The 13,417-nt window shown below is 45.2% G+C and overlaps 1 protein-coding gene across 1 annotated transcript in view; it reads right to left on the reverse strand.

Annotated features, from left to right (window-relative positions):
* Positions 1-469: 469 nt before the first annotated feature.
* The window catches only part of asphd1 (aspartate beta-hydroxylase domain containing 1), a gene marked incomplete at both ends in the record, with an annotated part of 38,052 nt that continues 25,104 nt past the window's right edge, over positions 470-13,417 (reverse strand). Inside the window, 1 exon segment of the mRNA XM_080524801.1 lies at positions 470-579. Within this exon segment, the coding sequence (XP_080380927.1) occupies positions 470-579 (110 nt within the window).

Genomic DNA, 13,417 nt, shown 5'->3' on the forward strand with positions numbered 1-13,417 from the left:
GTCACGTTAACTGGCTCATTTCTTCATTCATAACCACATGGTAAAATGCATGTGAAAAACACTTATAGCTGTTACTGTCCACAAGCACCATCATCCGTCTTCCCGAGTGAGTTTCCCAAAATGCTTCCCGCAGTGTGTGTGTGTGTGTGTGTGTGTGTGTGTGTGTGTGTCTGTCTGTCTGTCTGTCTGTCTGTCTGTCTGTCTGTCTGTCGAAACATATTGTTGTCGCTAACTTTGGTGCAATACAAAATAAATCCACTTATTAACATGGTAAAGCAAAGGGTGACAAGTTGTGATCATAGATGACCGCTTTTTTAGCTTCTTTTCACTGGTTTCACTGTTTCAGTGGTTTCACTTGTGATACACAGTGATACTTTGACTGGAATGCTGAGGTTGAGGTTAAAGAGCATGGTCCGCCAGGCTAGAATCGGGAGACCTTGCCCCTGAAGCTCACAGTGAGAATCGTAGATCATTGGTCAGGGCAGAAAATGTAGTCCAGGGCTTGTCTCTCTGCTGCAGCCACATTCGGATGCCAGAGGTCGACATTGAAGATCACTCGCGGCCCGTCCTCTGCCACACCTTCATAAGGGGACAAAGTTGATACTGTGTGTCTTACAGATACAGATAACTTGCAGGTAGAGACCCACATGTGCAGAAGGACAATAACAATGACGTCAGGATGTCACGTGCAGCGCACTGCTTACGGAAGTAACTATGGATAATAATAATAATAATACATTAGACTTATATAGCGCTTTTCTAGACACTCAAAGACGCTTTACAAACTGAAAAGATTGAGTAGTAAAATAAAAAGAAACAAAAAAATAAATAAAAGAAAGCATAGGGGTCTAATTATTTTTTAGATAACTAAATCTAAATCTAAGTCTCTTTGTAGGATACAGGTCTACTCTGTATACTGCAAGTATATCTAGATGTATGATATATAATATATATGATAACATGATAACATATATAGGATAACCTGATAACGTTACAACCGGTTTCATTTTCAAGTTTTTGTGCAGCGGTAGCCGGCAAAGATATGAGCAAGATATGAGCAAGTGCGTCTAGAGTGCAGGGTTGCCAGATGGGGCGGGTTACCACCGAATGGGCTACTGGATTTAGCGGTTATAAACTGGTTAGGCTGTACATTTTCAATCCCATCTGGCAACCCTGCTAGAGTGACGTAAAAGTCGCATTAAACGCGACTTGACAGTTCAGGGTGCGTTGCTAAATATCAGATATGTATCCGATATAATACCACCTCTGAACGCGACCCAGGTCGGATTTAAAATAATCCGATTTCATGTGACTTGCGCTGTTCACACGGTCATGCATAAATCAGACCTGAGTCGCATGTCGGCAAAAAAAACGGATTTGGGTCACATTTCATTGCCGTGTGAACGAAGCCTTAGAGACTATACGGACAAGTCTTCCTGGAGTAACTTAGGGCTAAGTGCCTTACTCAAGGACACACTAGTGGTGGTGTTCCCAGGTCTTACTCAAGGACACACTAGTGGTGGTGTTCCCAGGTGTTACTCAAGGACACACTAGTGGTGGTGTTCCCAGGTCTTACTCAAGGACACACTAGTGGTGGTGTTCCCAGGTCTTACTGAAGGACACACTAGTGGTGGTGTTCCCAGGTCTTACTCAAGGACACACTAGTGGTGGTGTTCCCAGGTCTTACTCAAGGACACACTAGTGGTGGTGTTCCCAGGTCTTACTCAAGGACACACTAGTGGTGGTGTTCCCAGGTCTTACTCAAGGACACACTAGTGGTGGTGTTCCCAGGTGTTACTCAAGGACACACTAGTGGTGGTGTTACCAGGTCTTACTCAAGGACACACTAGTGGTGGTGTTCCCAGGTCTTACTGAAGGACACACTAATGGTGGTGTTCCCAGGTCTTACTCAAGGACACACTAGTGGTGGTGTTCCCAGGTCTTACTCAAGGACACACTAGTGGTGGTGTTCCCAGGTCTTACTCAAGGACACACTAGTGGTGGTGTTCCCAGGTCTTACTCAAGGACACACTAGTGGTGGTGTTCCCAGGTCTTACTCAAGGACACACTAGTGGTGGTGTTCCCAGGTCTTACTCAAGGACACACTAGTGGTGGTGTTCCCAGGTCTTACTCAAGGACACACTAGTGGTGGTGTTCCCAGGTCTTACTCAAGGGCACACTAGTGGTGGTGTTCCCAGGTCTTACTCAAGGGCACACTAGTGGTGGTGTTCCCAGGTGGGATTTGACCTTCTGATCACCAGTCCAACTCACTATCCACTAGGCCACCACTACCCAAATCGTCTACACCTGTGTAAACGTGCAGGCCCAATCAGAATGTGACACAGAGAGCATGTTGATACCAAGTGTAAACACAGTCAGAGAGTTGGGTCACAGGAGCATGAGGTACTGTCAGCTGCTTTCCTTAGCGACAAGACACAATCTGTTTCCAACATCGCAAGCTTTATATATTTCAAATATAGGTGTGTGTGTGTGTGTGTGTGTGTGTGTGTGTGTGTGAGAGTGTGTGTATAGGTGTGTGTGTGTGTGTGTGTGTAATCTGAGAGCCTGTAATAACGCAGACTGAAAAAAACATTCTGCCTCTCCATACAATATATCACAACAAACACAAGTTGTTTGTTCGTGTATATTCAAGTTGACATGTTTTATAAGGGGTTAACATACATATTCTCAGCTTTAATTCACTGTTTTCTTTTTTCAGATTGGTTTGACCATTTAGAAATGACTCCCCCTATTTCAGAGCACCAAAAAATATTGGACAATCGGCATGACATGATGTTTCTGATGTTTTCAGGTGTATTCTATCACACCATTTGTGCAGGCATACAAGAGCTGTCAATTTGATTCAACACTTTCCAGTCTGCTATGGGTGTCTGTCCACATGACCAACGAGACGTCAATAAAAGTCAAGGAAGCCTTCATGAGGCTGAAATACCAGAAAAAAACAGAAATATAACCAAAACGTTAGACTTACCCAAAATCAACAGTTTGTAATTATACATGATATATTTATTGTAATAAATATCATTCAAAAATAAAGAAAGCACTTGTGAGCCAAAGTAGACTTCTACAGTGGATGACCGAAGAATGCTCGCCATAATTAACAACAAATCCAAAACAACTGTACCACAGACCAGGAACACTCTCCAGGAGGTAGAACAACTGTCCCACAGACCAGGAACACTCTCCAGGAGGCAGAACAACTGTCCCACAGACCAGGAACACTCTCCAGGAGGTAGAACAACTGTCCCACAGACCAGGAACACTCTCCAGGAGGTAGAACAACTGTCCCACAGACCAGGAACACTCTCCAGGAGGTAGAACAACTGTCCCACAGACCAGGAACACTCTCCAGAAGGTAGAACAACTGTCCCACAGACCAGGAACACTCTCCAGGAGGTTGACGTGAATGTGTCAGAAACTACCATCCGCCGAATACATCACCAGCCCAACTACAGAGGTTTCACTGCAAGCTTCAAACTGCTAGTTATCCTAAAAAAGGATGGTCAGATTACAGCTTGTTAAAAAGTACCTAAAAAGCCTCCTGTCTCCTGGACAGATTAGACAAATATTACCATGTACCAGAGTGATTGCAAGAGGAATGTTTGGAGAAAAAAGGATCTGCCCAAGATTTACAGAATAGCACCTCATCTGTGAAACATGGTGGATCATGGTGCTTTGGTTTGGGCATGTTTAGCTGCCACAAGAACTGGCTAACTAGTCTTAGGTCATGTTCTCACATGAAAGTCCGAATCATGAGGCGGAGCAAGTGGATGAGTTTGCAATATTGTTGCATAAATTATTTATCTGATTTGCGTTCTCACAGCCCTTCATGTAAACGAAGTAACATATGCATCGAAGCAACAGACGTGGTAGTTGATTGGTCAGATTTTTTTTAAATTGCCAGTTCGTCCCGCTCTTATCCAGATCAACACGCATGCGCTGTTGTTTTCCTATGGACAGCCTCGATGCGTCGTTTCTAACCGGAGCGAAACCACCCTTTTCAAGCGGAGCATCCGTCGGTTGTTTGCTCCGGGAGTGACTTCGAATGCGCGTTCTCACAGCTCAAAACGACACAGAGCAAAGCAAATTTTATCCTAAACTCCGATTCCAAGTGAAGCAAATGTTCTAGTGAGAACACACCCTTAGTCAATGATGTTACTGCTGACAGCAGCAGCAGAATGTATTCTGAAGTGTACAGAAACATTGTGTCGAGTACAAGCAAATGCTTCCAAACTTATTCAATAGCACTTCATCATACATCAAGACAATGACCCAAACATACTGCCATAGCAACTATGGTGACACTATATGAAAAAATAATGGGGAGTATGTTTTAAAAATGTCTTACTTTCTGAGTGGCCTGGGGTGGTCTAGTGGTCTAGTGTCGTGGTCTACAGTACACACATATGCCCATGTCGGCATGGGTTCGACTCCGGCCCATGCCCTTGTAACAGGGTTATAAATTATATTTAAGTTATAGGTTGAAGTTCATCAAAATCGTTTGCTTTTTATCATTTGGTTAGTGTTTTGAATTGATTTACCCATGGCTGCATACGGTGTGTAGTGCCCCTAGTGGTGGTTGGACTGGCCGCATTTAATGTTATGACGAAGGCCACCGTAGATCACCCCTTTAGTCTTTGTGAGCGGTTGAGATGGTAGGTTAAAGTTTGTGCTCCGGTCCCCGTTTTATATTTCCTTTGATAAAGAGTCGCCACTGATATAAACCGAATGTATTGTTTGAGATTAATGTTTACCATTGGTTTTTATGCCATTACTTTTGAGTTATGTTTTGTTTATTTGTATTTTATGGATGGATAAAGTTGTGAGCTAACTAGCTAACAGCTAGTTAGCTACTTTGCCAGCCAGTTAACGTGAGCTAAGATGGCGGCAATGTGGCGTGTTCTGAATGTTTTGTTTTGCTGACATGCAGGGGTGAGAGCTGTTTTGTGCTGGAGCCTACCATTAAATAACCATCATTTTGTTTGCACATTCAGGTATGTTGTATGCATGTTGTATCCATGGGTATGGTTTAGTCTTGTGTGTTATAATGATATGAATGGTATGATAACTAATAATTATTTGATGTTATGACAAAGGCAGAGCCTTTTCGTCTTTGTGAGCGGTTGAGATGGGGTGAGAGCTGTTTTGTGCTGGAGCCTACCATTAAATAACCATCATTTTGTTTGCACATTCAGATAAATAAACAGCTTGAAAGTGAACCTGTGTGCCTGCCTGGTCTGTCCGGATTGTGAGGGGTTACACCCTGCTGACATGCCCTCTTTCCCTTCTTCTCCTTACTTTCCTGTCTCTCTTCACTATATCTGTCCAATAAAATGAAAAACTATGAGTGGGACTGCTCCACTCAGAAAAAACAACTTTAAAAAATGTTGTACTTTCTAAATGGTGAACTCAATCTGAATAAACAACAACATTGAATTAAAGCTGCAAATATCTACTTTAAGCCCATAGTAACTGTTTGATTTCAAATCCAAACTGTTGGACTATAGAGCTAAAAATATAGATGAATACATAATAGTAGTAGTAGTAATGAATGAATGGTCTTTATTGTCATTGATACAGTACAGGTACCAAACAACGAAATTTGGGAGGGGGGGGCTCCCCTGGTGCTAGGAAAAAAACCTACTAAAAAACAAGAAGGGAAAGGAGCTGGTTTACATAAATAAAGGCTATGTACACTATCCACTATACTATACTATACAAATAAAACACTGTGCTGTACTCTATGCTATGCTATACCTATTCTAACATTTCCTATTCTCTGAACCTTATGTACCCTAGGGTTGTCATATTGCACATAGTGTTATTGCACATTCATTTAAAGTGTCGCAGTTTGCAGGCTTGAAATGTACACATTTGTGCCTCAGCACTACACCTGATTTCAATCCAGCAGCTGCCATCGATCCGTCCAGACTGTCCAGGGCCCAGAACCTAGGTCTTTGCTGTGTTCAGGGCCTGAATGGCCCTGGGGTAGAAGCTGAGCTTCAGTCTGTTTGTCCTTGCGAACATGGTCCTGAACCGCCTGTTCGAGGGCAGCCGAGCAAAGTGTTCGTACCCAGGGTGGGATGGGTCTCTGGAGATCTTGGAGGCCTTCCTGAGGCAGCGTGTGTTGTACAGCTCTTCCAGAGAGGGGAGGGGGGCGCCGGTGATCTTCTGGGCCGATCTCACGACTCTCTGTAGCGCATTCCTCTCTGCGGCTGTGCAGCTGGAGAACCAGATGCAGATGCAGTAGGTGAGGATGCTCTCCACTGCGCAGCGGTAGAAGGCCACCAGCATCTCCTGTCCGATGTGGTCTTTCCTGAGGACTCTCAGGAAGAAGAGCCGCTGTTGTGCCTTCTTGATGATGGCTGCTGTGTTGTTCTTCCAGGACAGGTCATCCTGTATGTGCACCCCCAGGAATCGGAGGGTTGAGACTCTCTCCACGCTCCCTCCGTCGACGAGCAGGGGCTGGACCTCAGATTTTTTCCTCCTGAAGTCCACGGTGATTTCCTGGGTCTTTGACTGGTTCAGCAGCAGGTTGTTAACCTTGCACAGCTTGCTCAGCTGCTCTACCTCATCCCTGTACGCCGCCTCGTCCCCCCCCGAGATGCAGCCCACCACGGTGGTGTCGTCTGCAAACTTTACGATGGAGTTGCTGGGGTGGACGGGGGTGAAGTCGTAGGTGTAGAGGTTGTAGAGGATGGGGCTTAGCACGCAGCCCTGGGGGGACCCAGTGCTGAGTCTGAGGGCTGTGGAGGTGTGGGAGCCCACCCGCACCCTCTGGGGGCGGTCAGACAGGAAGTCCTTGATCCATGCACATATAGAGTGTGATAGTCCCAGGTCTAGTAGTTTGGTCACTAGCCTGTCTGGAAGGATGGTGTTGAAGGCAGAGCTGAAGTCCACGAAGAGCAGTCTCGCGTAGCTGTTTCCCCTCTCCAGGTGGGATAGAGTGGAGTGGAGAGTCGTCGCGATGGCGTCCTCTGTGGACCTGTGGGCTCTGTAGGCGAACTGGTATGGATCCAGGTTGGGCGGGAGGCGTGTGACTATGTGGGCCCGGACTAGTTTCTCGAAGCACTTCATGATGATTGGTGTGAGTGCCACCGGGCGGTAGTCGTTTAGGCAGCTCACCGTGCTTTTCTTCGGGACTGGGAGGATAGTTGAGGTTTTCAGGCAGGGTGGGATGGTGGCCTGGGACAGGGACTGGTTGAAGATGTTGGTGAAAACCCCGGCCAGCTGGACAACTTCTATCCTTATTTAACAGTGCATGCTTTCACCCCATCTTCTCTACCATCCTGCTCACCCCGACATACGGACGCATGTTCCCATTGTTCATGCCACAGAAAACAAACCATGTTTACGTATGCGTCCATCGGCCGCGAGGGGAACCGCCCATGCATGACAGCCTTGCAACCAGAATGTTGCTCGGTCAAATAGCGCAGGGAAATTGCATTGCTAAATGTAGCTAATTGTTGTTGCTTAAGCTATTTGCTAATGCCTTCCCCTGACAACTCACCCTAACCATAACCACTCAAAGTTCTGCCTAATAATGCCTAACCACCACGCCAAGCCTAATAATGCCTAACCACCACGCCAAGCCTAATAATGCCTAACCACCACGCCAAGCCTAATAATGCCTCACCACCACGCCAAGTCGTAATTCACATGGTTAAACATACGTAAACATCGGTCATATTCTGAGGCATGAACAACGGGAACGTTCATGGCCATGAGATCAGATCACCATCTCTTCCAGTAGTGAGTATGGGGCCCTTTTCTTTGATCTCGATTTCCTTTGTTCTTTTTTATGAGGGGGGGGGGGTCATAAAACATGGGCTCTTTTACAGAAGGGGGGGTTTATTTACCCCCCGCGTTGTGGTTTTATTAACCCTCGCCATTTGCTCAGAACACGCAGGTGTTTAGGAAGGGGGGCCAAAACGATAGTAGACGCAGGTGTTAGTTGACACGCACACACGCACACACACACACACACACACACACACACACACAGGGTTACCCTAACCCTAACCCTTAATTAGGAAGGGGGGGGTGTCCCAAATGACTAGGGGTGAAATGTAGCTGTCTAGCTGTGTTTAAATAACGAATATTGTTGTTAGAAAGAGACTTAGGGTTAGAAATGAAATTAGAGGAAAAGATGCCCAGTGGGAGCGAACTCTCTCTCCGGTCGATACAATATATAATAACATATAATACTCACATTATCATGTCCTTTCGGGCTTTCATGTGGACAGGGGATGTCATACTGTCTCCCTAAAAAAGTATGTACATAGTACATCTATGTATATCTATCTGACTCTAACTCTAACTCTTAAGAGAGTGAACGGGGGTTTCGTATCAGCAGTCAGATATGCGTTCAGACAGCCTCTGTTGTTAGACAGACACATCGAGTTGCTTTTTCCTGCCTCTCTGCTACTCCCAACCCCTCTCTCTCTGAAGCGTCATTCTGACAGCAAGAGACAATCTTGGTCTCTGACGATCTTGGTTACCAGAATGGTCCTAGAGTTTGCGTCGACATCGACTGCGCAAAATGGGGAACGCGTACAATCCTGTCAAACTTTGCCAAAAGGACACCCCCGCAAAAACACATCTAGAATGCCAGGTTTGATCAACCTGAATGTGATACCTTCCAACCAGCTGCATCCCAAAATACCCTGCATCCCAAAATAGCCATTGTAAATTACAGATAGACCTGTTAGAACATCAGTTGGCTTTTAGCGGACCTCTTGGACACCCAATTTATACCAAGTTATACCAATAGTAGCGGCCAATAGTAGTGACTACCCCATCCCTGGCATATTACTTTTTCAGCTATCGCCAACATTCACAACGTTATTAACATGTTTATAGAAATAGACTGTAAATTGTAGTAATGACAACAATTGGCTTTGAAAACATGAATCAAATGAATCAAAGTAATCGCGTTATTTCCAGATTGTAAGCTTTCAAATGATGTGTCATACATAGACATCGGGAAAAAATGTAAGACAACATGAGTATTTGAAACTTGTTAACCCTGAAAACTAAACACTTCAGGGTTGTAGATGTTGCTTGGCAGAGCATTGAGATTGTTTCATCATCGTGTCTTTTTGAGAACGCACTAACGGTACCCAAATGCTTGGACGCACAGCCGAGTGCTGGCGAACGGGTTTTGATTTGATTTGTTGGTGAACTTATAATACAGGGCAGGTATTATAAGGCTACTGTGAGTAGGCTACTCGGAATTCACTATTCTAGCCTATTTGTTCGGTTGTCAACCGATTGTCAAGTCAAAAACAGAACTGTATCATTTTACGCACGAAAATAAATCCTTAGCCTACCTCACTCAGTGAGCGACATCTGAGACAACTCAGGAGACACTTTTCAGGAACCCTCTGCCTAATACCATCAATCATACTATCATATACCACATAAATTATTAGATTGATGGTATTTTATGCGGTATATGATAGTGTGATTGAAGTGCCCCATCGCAGACAGGTTTAGAGAGAACAACAATGAATGAATCAAATGAATCCTGCTTTTTTATGAGGGTGGGGTCATAAAACATAAGCTCTTTTACAGCAGGGAGGGGGCTTATTTGCCCCAGCGTTGTGGTTTTATTCACCCAGCCAGTTGTTCACAACACCCCCCAAACGGAGGGTTGGGTCAAAACGAAAGTTGACGTAGAGGAGGAGGTGTTAGCAAGGGGATTCCCCCAAATGACTGGCAAGGGTTGAAATGTATTTAAATATACTTGCTGTATCTATCACTTTAATGTCAAGGACTCAACAATGGATACTTGTGATGATTTCGCATGTATGGATTTCAATGACATCGGATCAGACGCCGAGATCGACCGGCTGGGATCGCTAGTGTTGGCACCGCAGAAGAGGAAGAGGAAGAATAAGCATTATCCTGATCAGACATTCGGACTTTTCATGAGATCACAGGCTGAAAATGTCACTGGTTTTGTCACTTTGAACGAGGGGCGCACCGCCTGTTATTCCTTCAACAATGATGACCGTGTGGTGCAGCTCTATGTGTTAGAAGCGGGGAGCAAACATGATCAAACGACTGCAGTTGTGCCGTTCAGTGCTGGAGATTGGAGAATGTTACGTAATCATGTAATGCCTAAAATGGCTGGATCTGTGGACCCTCCCTGTCAAACATTGTGGATTGCAGACAACCCTGAAATGACATACTATGTGTGTTTGAGTTGCATCCAGGACATTGACAATGGTGACAATGGTTCTAAGTACAAACCGACTAATGCAATGAAAAATGTGGCGTTGTGTTACGGTGGTATTGGCAGAAATAGATATACATTCAACATGGAATATGTCGCAATGTGGGGGCATCTTAAAATGTTAGTGACCTGGGATGAGTGGATGATTATGGAGAAAATATTGGCTGAAATAGACCAGATCTTTGAATGGTCGACTGTCAGGAAGTTGTTGCACTACCCCGACGATGAGATGATGGAGGTCGATTAACAAGACTTCTTTACTTCTCGTGTGTGTGTGTGTGTGTGTGTGTGTGGTTTGTGGGACTGTTTACACCGTGGTTTGTGTCGATTATAATAAAAACGTTTTAACATGAAGAACATTTATTCGTTATTTCATTCTGGGGCATTCTACTGTGTGACACCTGTGTGACACCTGTGTGACACCTGGCGGCTCCGAGGTGCCACAGAGAGCGTGCCATGTGGAATGGTGGGGTGTTGCTCAGACGTCTGTCTAAAATAATGTTTGGTTAAGGTGTTGGTTTTAATAAGTTTGATATGACATGTGATATACAAGTTTCAAACGATACGCATGGCGTCTGAGTCTGGCTTTAGTCACAGCGTGAGTTCGCTCGGCAGATCACACCCTCGGCAGACGCTCATAAAGGTGTTGATTTTAACCCTCATTTTAAAAAAAGGTTCACGAATGCTTCAATAAGCATGATGACGTTTGGAGGGGAGCTGTTTAAATGGTATATAAGACAGCTCTTGATGCAGACACTTTCATGAGAGAGAGAGCAGAAGGTCTGTCGAATTCTTCCCTTTCACTTCCGTGAGAGATCCTGACGAATTCTCCAGCCTCGAGTGCATTCAGAGACCCGAAATCGCCATGGATGTTAATATGTAAGGTAAGGCAAGGCCTTTAATGTGTATTAATAATCAAATGATTAATAATCAAATAATGTTTACACTATGTATACAAGTTATTAAAATGAAAACATCTGTGAAAAAGTTGCAACCGTGTGTATGTGTGTGTGTGTGTGTGTGTGTGTGTGTGTGTGGGTGTGTGTGTGTGTGTGTGTGTGTGTGTGTGTGTGTGTGTGTGGGGGCGTGACTGTTTAATAATGGTTGTATTTATATGCGTGTACACAGGCTTGACGCTGGCCTCCCAGACCTAGGCGATCTGTTTGAAAACGTTTGGGACGGAATATTATCTGCTGCAGAGACACTGCAAAACACTGCTGTTGATGGGTCAGAGTACTACGACGATGAACTCAGTAGAATCTACTTAGCCGATTTGGATAGAGAATCGGCCGACGCTGAACTCAGTAGAGGCTTCTTAGACAATTTGGAGGGAGAACAGGACGTCGCTGACCCCCCCTATACACAGAGGTATGATGTTTGAAAGATTAGCAGAAAAGGAAATGATTTTGAAACATGTGTGTCAAATGTATTTCTAACAATATGCTGAAACTATCTATATCCATAGATTACAACGAGTGATTGAGAGGGTCAACAACACACCCCAATCGTCAGACAGCGGACTGGACACCCCTCCATACACCCCGGCTATCAGGCCTGCTGAAGCCCCCCTTGAAGGTCTAGACGGAGGGGAGTTGAGGTCGACGCCACTCTTGTTGAATATTGCTGATCATCGACCCAGGTCCGAACCTTGTGTTGCAAAGATAACCCCCAACTCGTCTGGTCGTGTTGTAAATAATCGTAACTTGTTGGTGTCATGTACTTATACTACCACCTTGTGGGGCATCCGGGTACTGCCTAATATATATGTATGACGTGTTATCCGTTTCCGTTGTCGACTAATAAAGTTACCACCATTACAGTAACACGGTCTCCAGCTCCTGCTTGCTCTACTATATAGAAAGTATATTTAGTTATATCAACATACCTAGTTAGGATATAACAAGTGGCGACGAGGATCGGCGAGACTTACGTGTGTTTTCGTCGGTTTAGTAGAGTTAGTAGAGTTAGGAGACGTTACGACGGAGCCAGGCTACCAAGGTATGCTAACAACATTAGCATTGCTAGCACCGGCAGTGAAAGCGACGCATGTCTGACGGCGAACAGCGGCAGCCAGCTGAACCAGCCAGCCTATCCCAGCTGTTATTATGGCGGGGATATTGGGAAGCATCGGCCCCTTTGAGGAAGGTACGGAGCAGTGGAACTCCTACACTGAACGTTTTGAGTACTTTGCAGCAGCAAATGGCATTGAAGGGGTGAAGTTGGTGCCGACGTTTTTGAGTGTCATGGGACCTAAAGCATATAATTTGCTCCGTGCACTAGTCCAGCCTGACAAACCTGGGACTAAAAACTATACTGCTATTGTGAAAACCCTGTCAGAGCACTTTTCACCAAAGCCCCTGGTGATTGCGGAGCGGTTTCGCTTCCATAAAAGGAACCAGGAGGAGGGGGAGTCAGTAGTGACATTTGTGGCTGCCCTTAGAAGGCTGACAGAGCATTGTGAATTTGGCAATGTACTGAACGACACCATACGGGACAGGCTCGTGTGCGGCCTCAGGAGTGAGGCTGCCCAGAAACGCCTCTTAACTGAAAGTGCACTTACCCTGGAAAGAGCTATTGAAGTGAGTGTGTCCATGGAATTAGCGACCAAGGACGCTCATCAGCTCAGTGAGAGCGGTAAGCTGCACAGAGTCTCCGCAGAGGACAGAGGTACCCAGAGCAAATGTTACAGATGCGACAAGAGTGGACATTTGGTTGCTGAGTGTTGGAGTAAGGATGTGGACTGCAGGAAGTGTGGAAAAAAAGGTCACATTGAACGGGCATGCAAAAGTAAGGGACTGATTAAAAAATCCTAGTCTGGACAACAATAAGTCAAAATACAGATTCCAAAAGAGACAGCCTGTGCATAGTGTACAACCTAGCCAAGCTACGGCTAATCTCAGCAGCTCATCAGACGAGGAACCTGTGTATGTCCTGTCAGTAGTGGGAGGTGCAGGGGGTTATTTCGAAACTCCACTGCTGGAGGGGAAACCAGTGCGTATGGAAATAGACACTGGGGCAGCAGTCTCTCTTATATCGTATGCTGTCTACAAAGAAACCCTGCCGCATCTGCCACTACAACCAACGAAACTCAAACTGAGAACCTACACCGGCGAGTCAGTGCCAACCAAGGGGGTCATCCATGTCACAGTCCAGGTG

This window comes from Nansenia antarctica, assembly GCF_963989245.1.
Source record: "Nansenia antarctica genome assembly, chromosome: 2".
Classification (NCBI taxonomy): Eukaryota; Metazoa; Chordata; class Actinopteri; order Argentiniformes; family Microstomatidae; genus Nansenia; species Nansenia antarctica.